The sequence below is a fragment of the Ceratotherium simum genome, chromosome 30, assembly GCF_057802395.1.
Source record: "Ceratotherium simum simum isolate JZ-2026a chromosome 30, ASM5780239v1, whole genome shotgun sequence".
NCBI classification, from domain to species: domain Eukaryota; kingdom Metazoa; phylum Chordata; class Mammalia; order Perissodactyla; family Rhinocerotidae; genus Ceratotherium; species Ceratotherium simum.
The window spans coordinates 28,549,508-28,575,060 of record NC_141929.1 but is presented as its reverse complement, the minus strand read 5'-3'; the positions used below and the strand labels follow the sequence as shown (position 1 = coordinate 28,575,060).

The 25,553-nt window shown below is 41.5% G+C and overlaps 2 protein-coding genes across 8 annotated transcripts in view; one reads left to right on the top strand and one right to left on the bottom strand.

Annotated features, from left to right (window-relative positions):
• The window catches only part of PSME3IP1 (proteasome activator subunit 3 interacting protein 1), a 32,251-nt gene extending 18,215 nt beyond the window's left edge, over nucleotides 1-14,036 (bottom strand). Inside the window, exons 1-4 of one of the 5 annotated variants that reach the window (XM_004431641.3) lie at nucleotides 13,840-14,036; nucleotides 3,572-3,713; nucleotides 2,940-3,038; nucleotides 2,420-2,541 (exon numbers count right to left, since the gene is read on the bottom strand). In XM_004431641.3, coding sequence (XP_004431698.1) covers nucleotides 2,420-2,541; nucleotides 2,940-3,038; nucleotides 3,572-3,698 — 348 coding nt within the window. In that variant the 5' untranslated portion in view covers nucleotides 3,699-3,713; nucleotides 13,840-14,036. Of the gene's footprint in view, nucleotides 1-2,419; nucleotides 2,542-2,939; nucleotides 3,039-3,571; nucleotides 3,714-4,154; nucleotides 4,180-13,433; nucleotides 13,771-13,839 lie in introns of those variants that run through there. The other 4 variants (XM_014788409.2, XM_087420215.1, XM_014788412.2 and 1 more) reach the window with 4 other exon arrangements.
• Nucleotides 14,037-14,313: 277 nt separating this feature from the next.
• The window catches only part of RSPRY1 (ring finger and SPRY domain containing 1), a 43,454-nt gene continuing 32,214 nt past the window's right edge, over nucleotides 14,314-25,553 (top strand). Inside the window, exon 1 of one of the 3 annotated variants that reach the window (XM_087420211.1) lies at nucleotides 14,314-14,449. The gene's annotated coding sequence lies outside the window, so the exon portion shown is untranslated. Of the gene's footprint in view, nucleotides 14,787-25,553 lie in introns of all 3 variants that reach the window. The other 2 variants (XM_087420210.1, XM_087420212.1) reach the window with 2 other exon arrangements.

The window sequence follows — 25,553 nt, the reverse complement described above, 5'->3', positions numbered from 1 at the left end:
CTCTGCAAACATCAATGCATAATATTAGTCTGGGGTCACCAGGGAAGGAAACAAGGGAGGGGGACTTCAGAAGAATCAGCCTCAATCCTGCAGTCGGGATTCAGGTATGACTCAGCCTAATGTCACAGCAGAATGCCACTAGGAGAACTGGGATTGGAAGCCAGGTCTTTCGCTACCCGTTCAGAGCAGGTTTTGTGGTACCATGCTCCACCTAAATCACCTGAGTCACCTTGATTTAAACCAAATCCTTGGAAATCTAGCTATGCTTTCTCCCACACAACTCTTTAATGGAACCTACTGCACACTCCCTGCAAAAAATACCAACGAGCACATACACACAGAGTCACAGCATCAATCTTAGAGGTGAAGCCTGTTCAATCACACTAGTGAGGTTATTTAACATACAGACTTATCACATTCAAATAAGCTTTCTCATAGGAGGAAAAAAGCTAAGGTGGCTTTATTAACCTCTCCTATGAGTTACTCATTAGTTTATTCACATATATATACTGAGCACCTACGACATGCCCACCACTGGTGAAATCGGTGGTGACCATGTCCTTGTTCGTATAGAGCTTACTTTACATTCCAGCAGTAAAGAGGCAAACAAACCAGTAAGCAAATAAATTAAGATTTTCAAGTAGTGACAAGAACTATAAAAAAATGACATCACAGACAGTGGTGGAGGAGAGTACGATTTTAGACAGGGTGCTTAGGGGAAGTCTCCCTGAAGAGGGGAGATGTGAACTGAGACCCAAGTACCATGAAATGCCAGCCTTGTCAAATCTGAGGGCAGAGCATTCCAGGCCGAGGAAACAGCAAACACAAAGGCCTTGAAACAGAATCACAAAGCTTGGTGAGACAGGAACACGAAGAAGGCCAGGAGGCTGCCATACAGTGAACATGAGGAAGAGTGAATTTAAGACGACAGGGAGGTGGGCTGGCCTAAATCATGCAGAGCCTTGTAGGGCCTGGTAAAGAATCAGACTTAAGTCTAAACGCAAGAGGCAGCCACTAGTGATTCCAACAGGAAAGTGACGTGATTCCATGTATGTTTTCAAAAGTTCCCTTTGACTGTTGTCTGGAGATTGGATTGTTGGGGATGAGAGTGGAAGCAGAGACTAACTAGATGGTCACAGTAATCCAGAGAAAAGTCTATGACTACCACAATGGCAGAAGAGATAGCAAGAATCGGGCAGACCTGGAGTACATTTTGGAGCCAGTTGTTGGCGCAGGCACCTGGGGGTAATAGGAGCACCAGTTACTGAGACTGGGAGACCAGAAAAAGAAGCGATTTGCGGGGAGGGCAGTGTGATGAGGGTGGGGATAGTGAGGCATGGAATTGAGAATTTTGATTCAGCCAAGGTACATTTGGGGTGCCTATTAAGACACTGAAGGAGCCGGCCCCGAGGCTTAGCGGTTAAGTGCGCGCGCTCCGCTGCTGGCGGCCCGGGGTTCGGATCCCGGGCGCGCAACAATGCACTGCTTGTCAAGCCATGCTGTGGCAGCGTCCCATATAAAGTGGAGGAAGATGGGCACGGATGTTAGCCCAGGGCCAGTCTTCCTCAGCAAAAAAGAGGAGGATTGGCATGGATGTTAGCTCAGGGCTGATCTTCCTCACAAAAAAAATAAATAAATAAAAATAAACATAAAAAAAAAAAGACACTCAAGTAGATGCCAAAAACACAATATTTTGGGCTGCCCAGGTGGTGCAGTGGTTAAGTTTGCGTGCTCCACTTCAGCAGCCTGGGTTCGCGGGTTCAGACCCCAGATGCGGACATACACCACTCATCAAGCCATGCTGTGGCGGCGACCCACATATAAAATAGAGTAAGACTGACACAGATGTTACTTCAGGGCCAATCTTCCTCAAGAAAAAAAGAAGAAGACTGGTAACGGATGTTAGCTTAGGGTCAATCTTTCTCACCAAACAAAAACAAAAACAAAAACAAAAAGGCAATATTGAGTCAAAGCGAAGTCATCTTGGCTGCTTTCTCTGCCCCTCTGGAGCCAGACCATGCAGTACCTGTGGGGAAGGTCTTTCTAAGGACACAGGAGAGTTGACAAACATTTCCTTTTAAAACTCAGAAGCCAACTTCTCCCCTGGATGAGGTTTACTGCATCACCCATCTGTCTCAGAGTCTAATCCCACAAGGCAAGAATACCCTGGTACTGACTATTAGGATTTAGGCCTTTAGTTAATCCTAAAGGATCTGGACTTTTGATTGCAACAGACTCCTGCACACAACATAACCACAAACCACTGCCAGATATTCAGTCAAAGGAATACCACTGTCGAAAGGGAACTTAGAGATCACCACGTAGAAGACCCTCATTCTATTTACGAAGAAACTAAACTCCACAGATGTTGATGAGAACACTGACACCTTACAGACTTCTCTCAAAGTACAAAGGATATTCTGTACTCCTTCAATTCCTTCAGTTCTTCTTCTCTTCGTTGCTTTTCTATTAGTTCCTGCTGCCGAGAAACCTCATCAAGGAAGTTGGTCTCATCTTCATCTAAGCCTCTTACCATGTTTTCTGAGGAAATAATTAAACAAGGAACACTTAGCAGGCTAAAGGGAAAATACAGTCAAATAAAATTTTTCCTTTTCCTTTTTTTTTTAATAAACAACAGATCCTTTAGGGGCTTAGAAGAAAGTAAACACCGTGGCTTTTGGATAGATAACGTGGCACAAAATCAAGGCATTTCTCCCATTACTAGATATTAGCATAGAATTAAAATGGGTATCTTGAGCTCTAAACAAAAATGTTCAATGTGGTCTAGAAGGCAGAAGTTTGTCTCTTTTCCACCAAATGAGCATCTGGAGACTAGATAATCAAGACAATTCCAGGGCTAGTTAGAAAAAGTGTTGCATAAGGCAAGAGTGCATCAGACAGGCTCTGCCGAGTCCCCTGGACTCTTTTTGGAAGCTTACTGAATTTGAACTGCTCCTCGTACTCCTGCTGCTTCCTGTCTTTCTGTTCCTGTAGCCTTTCATACAGAGACCGAGGGTCATAAGCCTCCTCTGGACATTCTGAAAGGAAGAGGAGAGAGAAAGGGGGACAGAGAAAGAGAAGTGGGGAAAAAAAACACATACTTTAGAATTCTTTCATATTATTTTAGAGTCACAAAGAATTTTAAAGATAAAGTCAAGTCTCTGCATGATCTGAGGGCAAGAATAACACAAAAATAGCATCAAGTCCACAGCTTCCCTCCGGATCTCAGAGAGGGGCCAGCAGTTCTTAAAGCCAATGTCAATACAACCCACGGCCTGAGATAGTTCACTGGAGAGGGGTCACCCAAACCCTACAGAGCAGCAGCATTCCCAATTGTTTGGATCCTGGATCCACCTGTATAGATGTAGAATCTCCTGGAAGACAGTGTGGTAGAGTGGGGAGGGCAAGGATCCTGGTTCTGCTCCCAGCTGTGGAGGCCTTCCACAGGTGCCTTCACCCCTCTAAGCCTCAGTTCCTGGGCTCTAGGGCAAGGACATTCATACCTACTTTGCAGGGTTGTGGTGAGGATTAACGATCACTATGTCGAATACCAAACTATAAGCCTATATACCTTGTGGATCTTCAGGTTTTCGAACTTTCTCCCATTCTTCTTGCCTCCTTTTGCGCCGCTCATCTAGTTCTGCCTCGGACACAAACCTCTTTTTGATAACAAGGTTACCATCATCCCCTCCATCCATAATGGAACAATCAGTCTACAAAAAACAAACACAGCATTTCAAGTGAGAACTGCAATTAAAACTCCAAAGAGAAACAAGGAGATTTAGTTCTGTCTCACCCAGTAACAGACTACCTCGAAATTCCCCTCAATCTTGAAACAAAGAAATCCTCAAGTAGTTTAACTTAAAGGTCAGTGATGAAAGCACATGATTACATTTTCCTAAGGTACCACGTAGTTTTACTAACATCTATGTTATCTATAAAGCCAGCAAGAGCACCTGGAATGATTCTCAGTACATGCTGTTCCACAGTAAATCTTGCATTGCAGATATTTCTCTGTCCCTCTAATCTAGACAAACTGGCCTCCTGGGCACCCTATCTTTTTCCCAGTTCTCATTCTCCTTTATTTCTGTAACATCTGACATTGTTCCTTCTTGAAATTCCTGTTTCAGGGACATTACGCTACCTCGACTCACCCTTTCTTATTTCCAAGTAGATTCAGAATGGAGAGACTCAGGTATTCAAGGAATCTTGGAGATGGAGTCAGTCTGTACAGCAGGGAAGTGATATCCTAGAGGCCATTCCTTATAGCCCACCTAATATGATTCTCCAGCTGGTATCTGAATCCACCATACATACCCAGATTTTCATCCAACCCACGTTTTAAAACTTCAAGATGGACCACTGCCCTCCCTCCCAGGCTGCTGACTCCCTCTCTGAGCAGATCTGACTGGTAGGATAGTTCTTCCTTAAATTGAACTGAAATCTGTCTCCCTGTAAATTCTACACACGGGTTCAATCCACTGAGACTACACAAAGGAAGCCAATCCTTTTTTCAACACGACAATGCTTCAATTGTTCGCAGACAACTCCCATGTTCCTCCTAATTTGTCGCTTTTCTGGGCCAAACATCCCCAGTACCTTTAATCTTATAAAATGGAGAAAAAGAATAGTGTCTCAAAGCAGTGAACTCATCAGATTGCATATGATTTAAACCTGGGAAATAAATATTAGGATATGGCAATGCCACCGGTATTCCATTCAACATATCTCTTCACTCTCAGTATACATTTTTAAAAATGAAAAAAATATATATTAATACCGAAAAAAATCTTCCAACAGGCCAAAACAAAAACCTAGAATCTTACATGCTTCCATCCAAATAAGAATTCAGACTCTAAGAATTATTCTTATAACTCAAAATTAAGAAAGTAAAATCATTCATTTAATTTTCACGGCCTATTGAGTTTTTGGAAAAAGAAGAACCCACTTTCATTTAACTTTAACAAAGAACCCTGAAACTCAAGGCACAAAGGCTTTAGGAGACATGTAAACAAGGGTTTGAATGTGGAATGGAAACACTAGAAAAATAAGAATCTTCCCAAGACTTATCAATCACTTTTGGGAAAAGACAAATTTATGGGGTTCCAAGACATTCTTACTTTCTTTTCCATCAATCTTTTTCTCTTAAGTGTTAGAATTCAACTTCTACCCAAAGAGTTTATTCTGGCTATTACCCATCTTTCACACACAGGGACAAAACCAGGAATCACAGTTGGTTAATGAAAATGAAAATAAAGCAGAAATACATTAAAAAGGAAATTTAAAGACAATGGCGGGCCGGCCTCGTGGCTTAGTGGTTAAGGGCACGCGCTCCGCTACTGGAGGCCCGAGTTCGGATCCCGGGCACACACCGACGCACCACTTCTCCGGTCATGCTGAGGTCGCCTCCCACATACAGCAACTAGAAGGATGTGCAACTATGACATACAACTATCTGCTGGGGCTTTGGGGAAAAAATTAATTAATTAATTAAAAAAATAATAATAAAAAAATAAAGACAATGGCTTTAAGGGCCCGTGGCGTAGTGGTTAAGTACACGCGCTCCGCTGCTGGCAGCCCGGGTTCGGATCCCGGGCGCACCAATGCACTGCTTGTCAGGCCATGTTGCGGCAGCGTCCCACATAAAGTGGAGGGAGATGGACACAGATGTTAGCCCAGGGCCAGTCTTCCTCAGCAAAAAGAGGAGGCCTGGCGTGAATGTTAGCTCAGGGCTGATCTTCCTCACACACAAAAATAAATAAATAAAGACAATGGCTTTAGAATTTGACAGAGAAACTACTTCTCTCAATGGGTTAGTTTCCTGAAAACACGACCACAAAGTCAAAACTAATGAACACTGACAAAAGTCTGCTCTTTAAAGCTAATATTATAATCCTGACATTCCTTTGATCCCAAAATAAATAAAACAAGCTAGATGGCCACATCTAAATATAATGATTTTTTCTGAGTTTAAAAAGGACAAGACTAAAGTACAGACTGCTTTATCCACATCCTTCTTCAATTTCCTTATCTCCTCTAGGTCCTCACGCCCTGGCACTTCTACTGTTGTTGTACCCTCCCGGCCTCAATGCCAGTGGCGGCCCTCTGGCTAATTAATTTTGTCATCGTTCTACATTAGGAGAGGTCAAACATAGGGTCAGAAAATGTTCATGAACAAGTGGCCTTACTCCTGAGTATTCTGGATAATATCAGAATATTCCTTCTCCAGAAATATTCAGGTCTTTTCAGGATTCAAAACTTCACTGTCAATAAATACTGCCAAGAAGTAAGCTGAATTTCAGACACCTTTCACTAGAGTAGTCCTATCTTCTCTGCGGGGCATATGTTCCAAGACCCCCAACGGATGCCTGAAACCAGAGGTAGTCCCAAATACTCTGTTCTTTCCTATACATACACACCTATGATAAAGTTTAATTTATAAATTAGGCACAGTAAGAGATTAACAACAATAACTAGTAATAAAATAGAACAATTATAACAATATACTGTAATGAAAGTTACCGCAGATCTTAGCAACCTCAGCATATGATTTTTTTTCTTATTAAGTTGAGAACTTGCACCTTTTCACTTAAAGGAAGCACTTTATGGCTTCTCTTTGGCATATCTGAATTGCCAGCATGACTACTCTAGTGCTTTTGGGGCCGTTAAGTAAAATAAGAGTTACTTGAACTCAAGCACTGCGATCCTGTGACAGTAGATCTGATAACCGAGGCTACTAAGTGACTAACGACGGGAAGCGTATACAGCAGGGATAAGCTGGACAAAGGGATGATTCACGTCCCAGGCAGGACGGAGAGGGACTGACTCAAGATTTCATCATGCTACACAGACTGACGTGCAATTTAAAACTTAAGAATTATTTCTGGAATTTTCCATTTAATATTTTCGGACTACGGCTGACCATGAGTAACTGAAACCCAGGAAAGGAAAACCTCAGATAAGGGGGGACTACTGTACAACCTAACCTAATTCAACCAATATATGACAAGTATCCTCTATTGTAGTCTCCTTACCAAGACGGGGTACAGGTAAAGATAAAGATTATAGACTGTCTGAAATCCAGAGCCCTCAGCTCTACCCCTTACAAGTTGTATGACCTTGGACAAGTTACTTAAGTCCTCTGAGCCTTGGTTTCCTCATCCATAGATTGCACTCACCAAGGGGGATTAAAATAGTACTGCACAACATAAAGCTTCTGTGAAGATAAGATAACCCACGTAAAGCACTTAGCACAGACTTTGGCACATGCTTAGAAATGCTTCGGAAGGTTTGCCATTAGTACAAAGCACTCTGCTCAGCTCTGGACTGGTTATAGGAGCAAGAGAAAGACTGTCTGCTCTCAGGGAATGAGGGAGAAATAAATCAGTAACGTAAACAACCGTGACATTTCAGGTGGGAAAGGAATCACATCAAACTGAGAGAAATGAGGAAGAACTTACATGTATATATAATTTGGTAATTCTATATTTTCCCTTTACTGTGGTTCTCTATTTTCCTGTTTTACTTTATCAGTAATTCGATTTAAATAAACTCTACACTGTGCTGAATGCCGAACTCTGTGTCCAGCACTGTGCGAAATGCTACCAGGTGCATACAGGAAATAAATTTGAAGAGTTAGTACTCTTGTGCTAGTTAATACCAGATAATAGTGTATATAATGAATTACCAAAATGAGTAGTACTGTAAAAGGCAGTAGTAACAAGGGGCACCAGTATGGACCAATCCAGTTTCCCAGGCTGAAAACCTGGACATACACCTAGACTCCTTTTTTCTCCTTCCCTTACATCCCACCAGTCACCAAGTTCTGTTGTCTCGACCTCATAAGGTCCTCTTTTTAATCCATCCTCTCTTTTTTTTTAAAGAGAAGAGTCCATTCCTTTCAAATCTCTTCTTTTCAGGGCCTCCTCTTACATGGACTACTGCAATAGCATTCCATCAGTCTCCCTGTGTCTACTCTAGCCCCCACTACAGCCATTTATAACTCTACTACAGCACTTAGCCATTGTGTTTTATCCTTTATGTCTGTTCCAAGAGCTCTGTATCCACAGTGCTCATTAGCACAGTGTCTGGCATATATCAGGTATATAATAAATACTCACTGAATAAACCAACCATGAAGAGGATTTGAAAAACTTAAGCACAGAGGCATGCTCTCACATGAATATTCCTAGGTATTGTCCAATGTAAGTTATAGAGAATGGTAGGCATTATAGGAGTACTTGCTGAAGCTTCTATGTCCCAAAGGAAACTCTAGTCAAACACCATACAATTTGTGCAGTAGGAAACACAAGACCAAAAATTACATCACTTTATTATGTAATGGATGTCTTCTTCAAGAATAGCTCTTGCTACTTTCCTTTAGTTTCAACTGACTAAAAAATGCTCTCTTATACTGAATAGTAAGTATTTCCCTCACACAGCACTTTTCTTTGAAGAGTCCAATATTCATTGGCTGTTTATTCTGCAATAGAGAGGTGATGAGTACCTGCAACTTACTTACCTCCTTCTGGAAGTAGAGAAACTGGAAATTAAATTGTGTTTATTTCCAATTCCTACTGCCTAGCTAAATTTTCTCAAATCTCTTATTTTCCCCCTTCATTTGCTAGAATAATTAAAAACAAAACACAAACAAAAGCCCAGGGGTCTGGGGATCTAACTATAAAGACTCATGTAGGAATGAAGAAAATTTACATGGGGAATGCTTATTTTGTCCTTACTGTGTTTAATCTTAGAGAGAATAAATGCTGTCAACTTTCCTTTACTCACATAGCTTTTTTTTTTCAAGATGACTCAAGTTTAATTATCAAACTAAACATTACATTACTTTAAAAAGGGTTATTTAAGTTCTTCGAATAGGAAATTCATGAAAGGGCCGGCCCTGTGGCTTGGTGGTTAAGTGCGCGCGCTGCGATGCTGGTGGCCCGGGTTCGGATCCCGGGTGTGCATCGAGGCACCACTTCTCCGTCCATCCTGAGGCCGAGTCCCACATACAGCAACTAGAAGGATGTGCAGCTATGACATACAACTATCTACTGGGGCTTTGGGGGTGAAAAAATAAAATAAATTAAAAAAAAAAAAAAAAAAAGGAAATTCATGAAAAACTAAAACCATACCCAAATGACTTTGTCCAAACTTAAAAGTTTCAAACTGACACAAAGAACATAGTTTTCAAATTTGCTTGACAGCCAAAAAAACACAGTTCTTATATCTCAAGCCAGAGTAACTGTTAAACAGTGCACTACTGTGTTTGTACTGGAGACTGTGATATTTAATTTCCAGGTTGGTGGGATAAAATGGTCTCAGCATCTTATATAGCATGCTACACAGGTTTTAAGATACAAAACTTACATTGCTGCCCCCAAAATAATTGCTATTGCTGACCTCAAAATTATTCCATTTAGCTAGTGCCATGAGACAAGCTAATGAGATCTGGTTTCCCATGGAACTGAATTTTGTGATGGCAGACTACTTAAGTCTTTATATCACTGGCCACCACCATACCCTCCTAATGCTAACATTAGAAAGACTATATGTGTAAAAATATAGGGGGTGGAGGGGAATCAAATCTCTGTGTTATGGTGTTCTAAGGCTTCTCTTTGGGTAGCAAAAATAGGCCAATTCACTTTCCTTTTGTCAGTAAATACACTTAAGTACTGCTATTCTAATATTTTTACCCTGATGTTCAAGTCACATGGAATTTCAAAATGCAGGACAGCCGCTAAGAGGAATTTGCCATCTGGCAAACTCAACTATACTCCAAATAAAGACTGCTTTCTGGCCAGAAGGCACTTCTACCAAACTACAGTAATTCAGATCAAGCTGACTTTCCTTATATTATAAAACTTCAGAGAATGACAACTACTAACAGAGAACACTCTGTTAGTATTTATTACTAGACAAAGTAATCTTCAGTCAGTCTTCTAACACTGAGGCTTATTTAACATACTCCAGTGGCAAAGCAGACTAAAAAAATCTAAAAATAAGGGTACAGCATAAGCAATTTAATCCATATTTAAAATGTTTATTATAAACAGCAATTTGTAGTAACTTTCTGGTTGTCTAGGCATCTAAAAACACATGCAATGAAAAGTTAAAACAAAAAAGATCTATATACACATTTGTCTTTCCATAGCACAAGAACAGAGTCTCATCGTATGTGCATTAACCTTGACTTCATCTACACGCACTGGAAGGAAAAAAGAGAACTACCTTACATTTTGATTCCCTTTGCTGATCCTCAGTTCTCCAGTTCATGTGTGCCTCTCACAGTACAAACACTTCCCTCGCTATGTATGATTCTAATATTAGTTGTAGCTTTTACACATTGTGGCTCCTAAAAGCAAACCAACTACTTACTTCATCTGGGGCTCAAAGGAAGACAAAGAGCAGCTGTTCCAAAGCTGGAGGAAAACCTCGCCATGTTGGAATTTTGCTGCACTGGTATACCTACCTCCAAGTGGTACCACCCTAAAAGATTTTCAAGGGTAACTTTGTACACTATTTTGCCATTTGAGCTGGCTTTGGAACCTAACCCACACTCAATTGTACTCCCTTACCCAACCCCCTAGGCTTTATGTAACTCCTCTCTAAGACCAAATTTAAAAAAAAAAAAAAAATGTTTTGCATGACACAAACCATACAAGACCAACTAATTCACTCAGTTGTATTTTTGAAATAAATCTTTACAGAGGACCTATTATGTGCAAGGCACAGTGCTAGGTACTAAACAGGCACTTTACTTTTTAGCAAGTGAGGAACCTGCATTTGGTAAAAGAGATAAGGTTGGCACATGAGCAATTTAAGGAAAAGGAGAAATGAGGTTAAGCACTACAAGAGAATAGAAGCTAAGCACCAAGGAGTTAAGAAAAAGAAGACTAGAAAAAAGCATCAGGGAAGCTTAATTTTGATAGTGGCTATCACAGTGAAAAGTGGTGGAAGTTTTAGGTATACAAAGAAAAATAATCTTTAACTCAAGAGTGCCTGAAGTCACAAATTTTACATTCCAAAATCAAAATGAAAGGGGGCTTTCAGTTCCAGCAATAGTGGGCTGGGTAATTGAGACCTATCATCTATCTCTACTATAAAAAAACTGGAAGAAATCTTAAAAATAATTCTGCAACAAACAGAAAAGCTAACAAGACAGTACAAAATTTGGCCAAGATCCAAGAAAAGGTGAAAACCAGAAATTAAGCCTGATAGTCAGGGCAGGCCCCATGGCTTAGCGGTTAAGTGAGCGCACTCAGCTGCTGGCGGCCCGGGGTTCGGATCCCGGGCACCCACCGACGCACTGCTTCTCCGGCCATGCTGAGGCCACGTCCCACATACAGCAACTAGAAGGACGTGCAACTATGACATACAACTATCTACTGGGGCTTTGGGGAAAAAAAATAAATAAATAAAATTATAAGCCTGATAGTCAACCTGAAAGCTGCTGTTTGGGGGCCCTTGTGAAGCAACAGAAACAAAAGTCAAAGCCAGGAGGCCAGCCAGGGTGTGGATTCTGATAACCACCTTCCTCTCTATCTTAATTTGGTATCCCAAAGAACTACACCTTCAAGGTAAAAGTGAGCTGGGAAGAAAAGCAGCAGGAATAATGGGCAACAGAAACAGAACCAAAGGGAATTCAGACAGTGGAATTAACACATATAGATCATAAAACAATTATGCTTACCATGTTTAAAGAAATAAAAACTAAACCTCAAAATTAATACCAGAGAATAAGAAACTGTAAAACAGTGGCATTGCACATCCGAAAAAGAACTAAACAGAACTTCAGAAACTAAAAAACGCAATAACTGAATTTAAGATTTCAAAGGATGAGTTTAATAACAGATTAAAAATAACTTGAGAGAACTAATGAAGAAGAAATTATCCAGAATGTAGTATGGAAAAATAAAAAGAGAGTAAGAGGGATAGAGAATAGAGTGAAAAGTTCTATGTTAAATCAGTAAAGAAGGAAGATAGACAATGGGGCAGAATTTTACAAAACTAATGAAAGACACTAACCCACAAATTCAAAAAGTCTAATAAACACCAAACAAACTGAACAAAACCACATCTGTAGTTGGATACATCATAGTAAAAATGCAGAAAACCAAAGACAAAGACAGAACAATCTTTAAAAGACATACTATAGTAGAGAGTGAAACAGACCATATTTAAGAATGAAGACAAAACATGTTCAAAACGTGGTCAGGGCCGGCCCGGTGGCTTAGCGGTTAAGTGCGCCCACTCCGCTGCTGGCGGCCTGGGTTCCAATCCCGGGCGCGCACCGACACACCGCTTCTCCGGCCATGCTGAGGCCGCATCCCACATACAGCAACTAGAAGGATGTGCAACTATGACATACAACTATCTACTGGGGCTTTGCGGGGGCAGGAGGAGGATTGGCAATAGATGTTAGCTCAGAGCCGGTCTTCCTCAGCAAAAAGAGGAGGATTAAGCACGGATGTTAGCTCAGGGCTGATCTCCCTCACAAAAAAAAAAAAAAAAAAAAACCAAACGTGGTCAATAGTGAGTACACTGAAATTGCTTAATTTAACTGTGACAAAAGCATAATTACAATATGCTTGAGCCTATGGCTGAACCATGCACTTAAATTACTTCATTTACCAGATATATGGTTTTCAATTTCTGAAGCAGCGGCTTGACTCTAACAAAACATCAAGATTCTTGGAAGGTGACAGGGAAAACTGCTAACCACGTAATCGTCTTGACATAATTCTTCCTTTCTTACAACCACGAAGAATTTCCCCACAAGATAAAGGCACCAAGACTTCAGTAGAGAAAGACAATTGGGCAGCCTCCGCTTTCGGATCCTTACAAAGCGTTAACAGCTCATCTCAAGCTCTACTTGAAGGACCCTAAGAGCTGCCTTTATCTTAGCTCAATTTTTCCTACCAAAAAGCAGTCTACAGACTGACTCCTTTCAAGGATTTCAGAAGCAGGGCTCTCCAAACCTTTGTATGGGGTCCCTGTTGACAGAGGGGACCCCAATAAACCAAACAGCTGGAGAATCAACAAATCTCACCTCACAGCTGGTTCACCAGAGGTCATTGGGAATTCTGACCACCAGGCCCGCACTTGGATTCCTGGGTCCCACTCCAGCCCTACTCAGCCTATTTGGGGGTGGGGTCCAATAATCTGCATTCGAAAAGGCCCGCAAAAGATTTGTTTTCTACTTGCTTAAGAACCACTACTAAGAAGGAATAGGTCTCCTCCTTTTCCCCCCGTGCGGATTGACATTCACATGGGCCACCAACTCTCAAACAAGATGCTTCAACTCTTCGTCTCAGTTTTCTAAGTTTTCTGCAAAACGAGCACGCTGGTTTGTTTCCCATTAAAAGAAAATGAACTGAGCGTAGCAACTGGTACATGGTACATAATAAATCAGTTTCCCATCCTACACTTACATTCTACGATTCAACCATTTCCAACCAAGCACCCCCACATCTCTTGAGTAGCCTGGAGCCGGTCCAAGACCTCTGGAACAGAGCCCGCTCCTCACTTGGAGCCTGCGTGGCCCCACTTAGCAAGGAAGGAGGAGGGGAGCTGGTAAGAGGCCCTGCAGTGCCAGAACCGCTGGAGAGGGTCCGGATCCTCCCGCACACGATCTGGACGCCTTCCCACCGGCTCCGTCGGCTCCCCTCCGACTGGGCCCCGCAAGCCCTTGGCCGCGAGGACTCAGAACCCTGGGCGAGCGCGCAGACTGAGACCAGGCCCGGCCCTAACCCTCACATCGCGCACAGCCCCCATCTCCTGAGCACAGAAGCTGGACCCCAGGTTTCGCCGCCTGGCCAGGGCTCAGGCCGCACTCACCTACCAGCGCGCGGGAGGCGAGACCCCCTCACCTCGGCGGCGCTCACCCCAAACCGCCACAGCCAAGGTAGCTCTCTGTTTAGGAGAAAAAAAAAAAAATAGAAAGAATGAAAAAAAAAATAGGAAAGAAAATAGCCTTTGCTTTTGTATTCCTTTTGACCCTTCAGGGCTTCCTGTTCCTCACCGCCACAACAAAGTCCCGCCCCACTTCCGGCGACGTAACCCAATCCACACCTCTCTTCCTCCCCAGGAGACAGATGGAAATCCGGTGCCCGAAACCTAGCCGGAGACATCTGATTGGGCCATTCACACCTCAGCAAAGGGATTGGCCAGCTCCTGCCTGGGGGGCGGGCTAGGTCGTGGTATCACGTGATACAGTTCCTGAAAGGTGATTGGCTGTCAGGGAGAGGGATTGCCACCGAGGAAGGGGCGTTTCCTAGGGGACTGAGGGAGGGCCGGGGCGGTACGAAGCGGGGGTGGGCCTAGCGCGTAATGGCAGCGCCGTGCCCTCGCGTCCATCTTTACCGCTCTCTCGGACCTGTCACAAAGGAGTCGCGTAGCCGCGGCCGTCGCCGCCCCCTTCCTCGAGTGGGCCTGGGAGCTGGAGAAAGTCAGTGCCGCAGCCCAGCTGCGCTGCTCCGGAAGCGCCTGGGGACGCGGAGCCGCGGGGCGTCTGAGGGCTGGGGACGGCCGTGAGGGAGGGGAACAGCCGGCCGAGTCTGCGGCGGGGAGACCGGCCTGAGGCCGGGGGAGGCTCCGGGAAGGGACCCGGGAGGAGGTGGCGGTGGGCAGAGCCCAGGAAACAGCCCAGAGATTCTCTACCGAGGCCGCGCTGAAGGCACCTGAAGAGGTTCCTGGAAGAGGGTGTTCCCCTTTTAGGGGGTTCCTGACCAGAGGAGGTTCTTGGGGGTCGCCCTTCTGAGGAGGCCGCGGCTACAAGGGCCCAGGTGAGAGGCAGGTAGCTCCTGGAAGGCTCGTGATGTTTAGGGATGCTCCTCTGGGATGCCCAGGGCGGAAGGGGGAGAAGGGAGGATGCTTTGGGAGGGTTTCCTTTTGTGGTGTTTGAGGTTTCGGTGGCACGGGTCGGAGGCAGATCTTCCCCGGGGAGACAGAGAAATGCCTTGGGGTCGAGAAACGTCTCAGAGACAGTGGCTCGGAGTTAGGAGCCAGAGCTAGCGGATTCTCCTACTCCGGAGGCCAGATGGGAAAAATGGGTAAGGGCCTTGGGGAGAGGGGATGGCTGGGGGGATCTGGCAAGAAGAGACCCCCATCCATAGGAAAGCCCCTGTGGGGAAGAGCGAGAGGGAGGCGGGGATGGCGAGGGTTTTCCCTCTCTAGAGACCGACTTGTGTCTCAGACACAGGATTCAGCTCTTTCTGGGCTTAGTGCAGGTGGAGTGAGGGAAGTCCATCCCACCAACGCTCCTTGCTGACGGTGGATCAGGCTTCTGTCCCTACCTGCTGCCTCAGTTTCCTTGTCTTTGGGGAGGGAGACCGAGGCAGAGATGGTCCACTGAGACTCTGCAGTTCCATCCTCCTTAGCTGTCTGGATGAGGCTGCTCTCCCTGGAGTGTTGTACTCTGAACTTTTAAGGGTTGGAAGTGTCTGTAATTAACTAAGGAAGAGTCCCACAGTTGTGTAGACCCCTCGTCTACCGTCTGCTAGTCCTTAGACGAGTGACTTCATCTCCTTGGGTCTCTTCTGTAAAATAACAGTGTGCGAAAGTATTTTATAAGCTACAAGCTGTGTGAAAGTAAAAGGACTGTGATTGTACCACCAAAGGGGTTGCTTTTGAGGAATGAAAGTGAAGGCACTTTCTGTACTGTAGAGCAGTATGTAGATGTGAGGGGTTAGCGTTAACACAGGTGTCCTTGATCACCTATGGCGTGCTGGGAGCCATGTTGTACTGAAAGCTTCAAGGTTCACAGCTTTTTAGGTTATATTATAATCCAAACCCGTGGTTTCACCCCCTGCTTAGATGGGGCTGGAGGGATTTCCAGTTTTTGCTCCCAGAGTTTTAATTTACTTTGAACTTCTGATGGTGCTGGCAGGAGGTAGCTCTATAATATAATCTTTTCCTTCAGGAATTTTTTCTCTGACAGCTGAAATTTTCCTCCATGTAATTTGATCTCAATATTGTAAACCACCTTCCCCTTTTCCATATATATATATATATATGGATATATATCATATATATGTGGAATATCGTATATGGAAATATATATAAATATATGGATATATATCTTATGTATATATATTCATGGCCTTTAGGTGTCTCCAGGTGGTGAATATCATGCTTCCTCCCTCAGCTGTGATTTACCCCCTCTTTGTCTCCGTGAATGTTGTGCCTTCCTGTGGTAACCCCAAACTAGAGATTCTGAGGCACATTAGCAGTTGTTTTTCAGTTTCTCTTCCACGATGGTTCTCTTTATCCTTCACCATGTGTAGAGTTTGCATTTCCTGGGATGACATCTTGCTTTGTAGCTCCATCTATGAGGTTATAAGATACTTGTGTCCATGTATGACATTTTCCTAATGTTTGGTTAGTGGCATTTGTTAGAGCTGGTTTGCCAAATATTGGGTAATTTGTGATTTTTGAAGTTTTGTTTGTTTGTTTTTTAACAGATGACTTTCTTTTTTCTAATCTTATATTCCATGGGTCTTTTAATAAAAGATTGCTGTGGTGGTTGTGTGAGCTTTCGGATTTCCCAGGATACATGTTGTCCTGACCTACTGCTTAATGTCTTTCGGTGTCCTGCTTTTTGCTGTTTTCCCAAACCCTTCATTACTTCTGTACTCCATGATTACTTTTAAGTTATTGATTATAGGAAGTGTTCCAGCATAACACTATGTGGACTCTTTCTGCTTTGTCAGCAAAATAACTTTTCACTTAGTAAATTGGCCAAGAATCAAGGGGAAATAAAAACTTAGCATTTTGTGTAATATTATGTTATTCTATAGTGAATAGGGGAAAACAACTGTTCTAAAGTAGGTTTTGGCAAGAGAGTAACAAAAAAATCGTTGTGTACTCCTGAAGTGCATTTACAAGTCTATTTCAACTCCTGAGTTTAATTCAATCTATCAAGAATTGCCTATACTTTCCTTAATAATCAAGTAATTTGTTATAATGAAGTGAGAAGTTACTTTGCATCCTTTAAAATACAGCTCTCTTTGATGCTCTAATATGTATAGTTTGAGAAATTATTAGGAATTCTTGAGGATGGTAATCACTATTACACTATTTTTAACTGGAAATTGTCTGTTTTGTGGTGGGATCCTTGTAAAGTAGGATGTGATCCTCACAGGGTTTCAAAAGTAAGTAGAAAGTCTTTAGGCACCACAGTTGGGCGTCACAGTGGAACCAGTAGTTGATTTCAAAAGAGTTATTTGGGGGTAGTAAACTATCAATTTAGCTTCTCTTCAAATATTTGGCATTTTCAAAGCCTTTACCATTGAATTTAGATAGTTTCTTCCTGATAGTCAAAGTAGAAAATTGAAAAACAGAATAGTCAGGAAGTAGTGAATGCCAAAACTTGGGCCACAACCCCTAGGAGGAGACGTTTACAACTTTTAGGAGTACAGAAGAATGAATGTTTTCTCTGGTTTATTTACTCAATAAGTCAGCTTTTGAAATAGTTTTCTTGCCAACCTTTATGATTAGGAAAAAAGTACATATTTGATATATTTTACTCTCAGTGTCCATTCCAAAAAGGAATGCTTGCTGGTTAAATACGTAGAAGCATATTTAACTGTAGATAACTGTGATTTATAAAAGGCTAAATGAGGTAAAGTTATCTTATAAATAGTGGTAGGCTCTTAGAGAATATTCCCCTTGTCTCCCTTTCTGAGCTTTTGAAATCTAAGAATGCATTTGAGATAGCAAAGAATTGATGCACTCCTTAAGTTTGTTAAGGAATAAACCCTGCGTGTAGCTTTCTTACTGCTTGAAATTATAGTTTGCAGGCATAATTTCATGGGTCCTATACACATCAAACAGAAGCTTTGAAACACCTTACTCAGCAAGTTTATTATTACCTCATAGTTTAATGTTTCAGTGTTAGTTTTTTCTTACCCCTTCTACCTCCTGAAGAATTAAGTTTACTCTCCTGTGCTCCCTTAATGCAGAGATTCTCAGTGTGGCTGCTACCCCGCACCTCCTTGTGGGAAGTGCAGCTCCTCTTTTCAGTTGTTAACTGCTTCATAGTTGTTCATATTTACATATGCCTAAGGGCTACTTATTAATAACTTGCCAAGTGAATTATTATGGATTACTAAAACTTGGTATTTATAAACCAAAAACAGCACAACATTAAAGTTTACTGTTGGCTATAATACTTTTTTCTCCCAGGAAGTCTGTCCTGGGAAACCTGGCAGCAATGCAAAGCTTCTTACATGTCATGTGCAGAATGGGGATTCCTGCAGTGTTAAGGAAGGGTGCTTATTTGGGATGCATCATCAATGTTGTCTCAAATTGATCTCGGTTTTCCATTGTGCTTCCTCTTGTTTGTTTTGTTCATTAGCATTACTATTAGCTTCATCTTTATCAATTAATTTATGGACTTTTGGTTAACCTTTCACTGTGTGGTCGGGGATATTTGTACCAACAATATTTTGGCTTCTAATTTAAGACATGGATGTGTTTCAGTGCAAATATAAATCCTCCATTCCCATTTTGCTAATGCTGATATAGACACCTAAAAACTTGCTTGTACAGAGATACTTGAAAGTTACCAAGTTCCTTTTCCGCTGGAAAAATGCTGGAGTGAGAGGCCTCCTCCTAGTGGACCTATGCTTATCCATAGACTTCTGTGACATGTACTGTATTATGGGTAGGGCCCTCAGTGTTGTCTGTTGCTGTCGTTCATCTCTGCCAAGAGCGTGAGGGACCTTTTTCATCTTTGCTCAGTGCCTGGCATATACGCATTGTATTCATGTTTATTGAATGATGTCTCAGTTTTTCAAAGTGATAAATATTTTCTCTTGTTACAGACGTTAGAATAAATTTACTGAAAATATTTACTGAATACCTGTTAGGTTCTACTAGGTACCTGATTCAGTGTTTTCAGACACCATTTTAAGTAGATCTTATTAAGGAAAATGGTGCTGTTCATGCTGTTTACACATTTTATTTGCTTTTCTTAATAGCAAAGAGTTTTTTATAATAGGAAAATCCTTTTCCTTCAGATTTGTGAATCATATATGTGTTTGAATAACACATCTATAGATTTCCTGTTGTTTGGTCTCCTGGAGGGAATATCCCAAGTAGTATGGAGTATTACATTTGTTTTTCTCCTTTGTACTGCAACCATCATTAGTACTTACCTCAGTTCTTTCTTAGTATTTCTTTTTTGGGTCCAAGGCAGATTTTTCAATCTTTGAGACCAGTCAGGGATTATTTCTCCTTTTTTATTACTGTTTGCTTCTGGAAGTTCCTTACTCTATCCCAGCTCTAAATTTTATTTTTTAATATGTTTTTTTGAATGCTAAAAGGATTTGTCTTTTCTCCTTTGTACTGTTTCAGGTCAGGACTGTATTCTATGATTTGTTCTGCCATAAGTCTCACCTGACCACAGACACCACTGCTACTGGGTTAAAAAGCTCTCAACATTTTAGGGGAAACTTTTTCCAGATACTCCTTCCCTAACAGTTCAACCAGAAAAATTATATACTTCCCCCTCAAAGATGTACTTTCTTAAACCAACCTCAGTGCGTAAGAGAAGTATCAGAATCATCCATTGCCTTCCCCAGACAACGTGAAGGTTACAATCCAGGGGATAATAGTACCCTGTGTGATTTAAACCTCAAGTGGCCAGTGCCATTGCAGATAGATAGTTTTGGACACCTGGGCGACATGAAAAAGTATCTTCTCAGTGCTGCCTTTCCTTTGGGGGGAAAAGTGAAGTTCCAACCAAATATTTCACAATCTTCCCCTTCCCTTCCTACCCCCACAGAATACCAGATGCTTTAGAATCGGTAGACAAAAACACTCCTGTTGAAACGTCTTTAGGTGGTTTCTGTTTCAACTGCCTGTTTCAACTGCCAAGTGTACTCTTGATATATAATATACTTTTTTAATCTACTTATTGCACTACCAAATAATCAATCTTGTTGACCTCCAAGTTTTCCCCATTTAAACACAATCTTCAGTAAGAAAATTACGGTCTTTGGGGTGTCCTGCAGGATATTCTGAGAGCAAATATATTTCTGGGTAAGGTTCTCTGTCTTGATAGGGTTTTAGTTACACAGGTGTATGCATTTGACAAAACTTAACACATATGCTTAAGACTTGTACATATCATTATATGTAAATTTAACCTCTAAAAACATATTAAAGTTCTGTTAGTGATATGCATGCTGAATTATTTAGGGGGAAGTTCACTGATGCCTGCAGTTTACTTTGCATCAAAAAAATTAGATGGATAGATATGTGATAAAGCAAGTAAAGCAAGTATAGTAAATGTTAATGGTAGAATCTAGGTAGTGGGTATTTACGTGTTCACTGTCAAATTTAACTTTGCTGTATGTTTGAAATTTTTCGTAATGTTGGGGGGGCAGTAAGCATGATACTGGAAGCTATTACTTGTAATACCTTTACTGACTTAGGAAAAAATCCAAAACATTTTCTAATGAGAGAAAATCATGAAGATTTCCAGTGTCTTGTAGTTACTGTTCATGCTTATGATTGACCCTTTTGGAAGTCGGGGGTGGATTGGAAAAAATGCTGCCTCCTATAACACAATTTTAGAAGGATGAGGTGAAGGTGACAGCAATAGTGATTTCATGCCCAAAGTTTGGTTTTTCTTCCTTATTCAACTACCTTCTCCTTTCTTGGCACCATAATCCTGAAATCTTATTTTCAGAGGAAAGAAAGTGTTTTTAATATCACTGAGCCGTGTTATGATTAAATGCAAGCAAATATTTGAAGAGATGAATCATTGATTCCTGGACCATTTGTTAGAGAGAGTTAGACCAGTCGGCCAGATGCCTCTGTGGTGAGCTGTTTATGATGGTCGAGGTCTGTTTTGAGTGCCAGACCTTACTGCTTTAACACTAAACTTACTGAGAAAAAAAATCAAACTTTTTTTCCTCCTAGAGTAGCTTTAAAAAATATAAAATATAAAAATTTAATAAATCATAAATGATACAGAATTGGAAAGAACAGTCTTTATTTTCTTTTTAAAAAAGGGAAGAATCAAAATTAATAATACCACACTTCAGAGAAATAGATTCACAGAGGAAATGTTTGATTGTAATTATGCTCTTGCAGCAAAATGACTATGAACAGTATGATTTAAAAAACATTACAATTTAGTTGGTAAGAAAAGTCTGCTAAGCAGTGGCATTCAGTGGTATCACTATCATTAAATCACGTGAAGATTGCCACGTTAGTTGATGATTGCCACAGCCATAGATCCAATAGTTGTGTATATTTAAATTATGTGACTAGCTATTTTTTGGTCTCAAAATGGACTTGACCATCTAATGCTAAGTAGTCTTCAAAGTTAAGGTGAAGTATTTAGGTATTACGGATATGTTGCTTTTACATAACCTCTAGTCTTACTCATTTTCCATCCATTCTGTCTGTCAACCCTTGGATAACGTTACTCATAAGCAGGGTACCATCTAGAAAAATTATATACTTCCCCCTCAAAGATGTACTTTCTTAAACCAACCTCAGTGCATAAGAGAAGTATCAGAATCATCCAGTGCTAGAACCAATCTAGGTTCATTATGATGCTTCATAGGGTGGATCTGGTGGGAAGTATACAGAGCTATTCTGTTCATTGTGTTGATATGTACTGTATATAATCACTAATGGATGTAACTATTCTAGTGATTATTTTGACTGACCTCTCCAATAGACTATGTTCAAAGAGAGTCTCAGTTCATTTTTATGGAAAGTGAGATTAACTTTTTTGATCCTAAAAGAATTATCCTTTAATGTTTCAATTTGTGTCTTCACTCAGTCGGTAGATCCTGCCTACTGTGCCAGGTTCTGTGTTTGCTTCGATAGCACAGTGATTTCCAGACCTGGCCACCATCAGAATCACCTGGGGAGCATTTACGAAAACACCTGCTTGGGCCACATCCTAGAAACTCTGGTTCTGTCTATTTGGAGTGAAACTAGGAATTTGCATTAAAGAAATACCTAAGCAGTTTAATGCCCATCACCTTTGGGATGATTAAGCTACAATCCCTTCCAAGGTTTTTTGTCTGAAAGTATAGATAAGTAAAAATTATTTCAGTACAGAGTAAATGAGTTTCATAAAAAATAAGTTCTTGGGGGGAGGGAAGAGGGCGAAAGCAGTGAGAGGGCACATGTGTACGGTGATGGATGGTGATTAGTTTTTGGGTGGTGAACGTGATGTAGTCTACATAGAATTCGAAATGATGTACACCTGAAATTTACTTTATATAATGTTATAAACCAATGTTACCTCAATAAAAAAATTTTAAAAAAAGAAATTCCTTAGTTATCTTAGTGCTCTTTTTTTTTTTGTGAGGAAGATCAGCCCTGTGCTAACATCTGCCAATCCTCCTCTTTTTTTGCTAAGAAAGACTGGCCTTGGGCTAACATCCGTGTCCTTCCTCCTCCACTTTAAAGATTTTATTTATTCATTTTTTTTTTTCCCCCCAAAGCCCCAGTAGATAGTTGCATGTCATAGGTTCACATCCTTCTAGTTGCTGTACGTGGGACTCGGCCTCGCGTTGGACGGAGAAGTGGTGCCTCGGGGCGCGCCCGGGATCCGAACCCGGGCCGCCAGCATCAGAGCACGCGCACTTGTGGTGCCTCGGGGCACGCCCGGGATCCGAACCCGGGCCGCCAGCATCAGAGCGCGCGCACTTAACCGCTAAGCCACGGAGCCGGCCCATCCTCCTCCACTTTATATGGGATGCCGCCACAGCATGGCTTGACAAGCGGTGCGTCGGTGTGCACCTGGGATCCGAACCAGGGAACTCCGGGCCGCCACAGCAGAGCGCGCACACTTAACCACTTGCGCCAGTGGGCAGGTCTCTATCTTAGTGCTCTTAAGTCAAGTCTTACTCCAGAGTCTCCACCTCCCGGATAATTTAGTTACTTCTGATTAGCTACGTGCTCATTTTATAATAACATCTTGCATTTTTGGATCCAGTTTGAGTGTTAGGCACTGTGCCATTTGTTTTACGTACACTATTACATTTAATCCTCACTGTGAGGTGTGAGAACTATTACTATTTCCGTGTTTTAAAGTGTGTCAATAGTCAGAGTAATTAGAATTCGTAGCTGTAAATATTGCAGAGCAGGGACCTGTGCCCAAGTTTGTCTGACTGTGGAGCCCGTGCCCTGTGTTGTAGGTGGCCTCTGGCCTCCACTACAACGTCTGTAGGCTGAGTGTTACTGTCTTAAAACAATGGTCCTTGAAAAGTGGGCCACATAATGCTTTTTGGAATGAGATAAAACAGAGCTGTCTGAAGTGTAATTGTTTAGCTCTTATCACCCAGTCTTTTGCCTAAAGTATTCACAATTTGTTCTCTGAGAAAAGTACCATGAGTGACAACCATTTCCAGATAAAAAGCTTTACATTTTTTAGTGCTGAATAAATCTGAAAGATGATACACTTTGTTCATTTGTGTGTCCTGCCTTTGGCTGTAACCCTCAAGTACTTTGTATGCTCGTTTCAGAAATTTTTTAAAGATAGCAGCTCTTATTTTTTTCTTGTATATTTCTTAGTCTTTGCTTTGAAATGCCTCAAGACTTCTCTCACCTAATTAACCTCTTTTTTTGTTTTTGTGAGGAAGATCAGCCCTGAGCTAACATCTGCCAATCCTCCTCTTTTTTTTTTTTTTTTTTTGCTGAGGAAAACTGGTCCTGGGCTAACATCTGTGGCCATCTTCCTCTACTTTATATGGGGCACAGCCACAGCATGGCTTGACAAGCGGTGCATCAGTGTGCGCCCAGGATCCGAACCAGTGAACCCCGGGCCGCCGCAGCGGAGCACGCGCACTTAACCGCTTGCGCCACTGGGCCGGCCCCTTAACCTCTTCTTTACACTTGATCTTTACAGCTAGTCCTTAAAAAAGAAAATCTTTGGTTTTCAAATATTTGAAGACTTTTTATTTTTTTTACTCGATTTCCTTCTCTGACAAGTTTTGTAGTTGACATCATTTTCTGGGTCATTTAAGGAAAATGACTCTTTCGGAAGCAATTGACCCAAATTACACTTGAGTTTAATTTGGAAATAGAAAAAAAAAACTGCTTAATTCTTGTCTTCTCACCTCCAAATTTAGTCAGATTTTTAAAAATACTGTATTGTATGTATTGGATATCTTCCATTTACTTTGAAACTGTACTAAATGGAAATCTGCATAGATTAATGATTCTACATTCAGTTTATATAAGCCTTAGCAAAAAATTTTTGGATAGAATAAAGTTTAAGAATTTGAGATCCAACAAACTTCTTTTTAAGCCACTGCTTTCCTCACAAGCACTTTCAACATTGTTTCTTGTTAGTTATTCTAAATAGCTTTAGTGTTGGCATTAAACTGTAACTTTGTAGGATCCCCTGTTCTCTCCCCTTCAAGGCTTTGTTTTCTGGGACTTAATCTCACCTTGATATTCTCAAATCATTGCCAGTTATTTTTAGTACTTGACTGGTCTCCCTTCCTCAGGTATGCCTTCCCGATATAGTGTGTCTGGTTGGATTGCATCTACTGTTTGCATGTCATGCCCGTCCCACCTTCTGTACTGATTGTGTGGAAAGGCTCGGGAGCTTTAGAGAAGCTAGCAGAATTCCCTTCTGCTCTGGTGACAGTGACTGCACGGAGCAGTTTGGGGTAAGAGAGCACTTCCTCAGGAGATGAAGCATTCCCAAATAGGGTGTCCTTGTATCGAATCCTGGAGCACTCCCTTCCACCTCCCCAAAGTATTAGTTGGTTTAGCCTCAGATTTTTATAGCATAGTGGTTAAGACACTGTGATAATCCAGAGTGTGGATTTCTGTACAGCCTTAAACAGGATGAGGTAGTTTTATATATACTCGTATAGAAAGGTGTGTTGTTAAGGAAAAAAAGCAAATCACAGAACAATACTTACGACATCGTCCTAGTGGGGGGAAAAAAAAACGAATTTGTAAGCACGTAATAACGGAAACAGACACATGAAGCTTTTAACAGGAGTTACCTCTGGGAAAAGAATGGGCTGTGAAGAAAGCCTTTCAGAAGAGAGGCTTTTCTGTAGGCATCTGCAGCATTTAGGACTTAAAATTAATGTGTATTCATTTTTCATTTTTAAAAATTAACAGATAAATTTTAAATATAATATTTTAGGATTTCAAGGAAGTGTTCTAGTGGCATGTCAGCTGGGCTGCTTGCCCAGTGGCAGACCTGCCACAAAACCTTGGTTTCTTTACCTCCTCTCATCCAAATTGTTCCAACAGTGCCTTCTCTGCGAATTTTCTGTGAGAAGGGCCAGAGCATCTCTTCTGAAATGTTGCTTTTTGGTCTTTCTCAGAAACCAACATAATTTATAAGATCAATAGAAATTTATACCAGAGACCCTTTAAAAGAGTTATTTCTGGTTTGTCTCTTGTTCTTTTAAGCCCTGAAATCTCTTGGTTATCAGCCTTCTCTAGGGAATTGTATACTCTGGTCCCTACAGTAATGGGAATGGTACTCTGATGGTTTAAAATGTATTCTCTCTTAAAAAGCTATTTCCAGCTGAGTCCTTGCATCATGC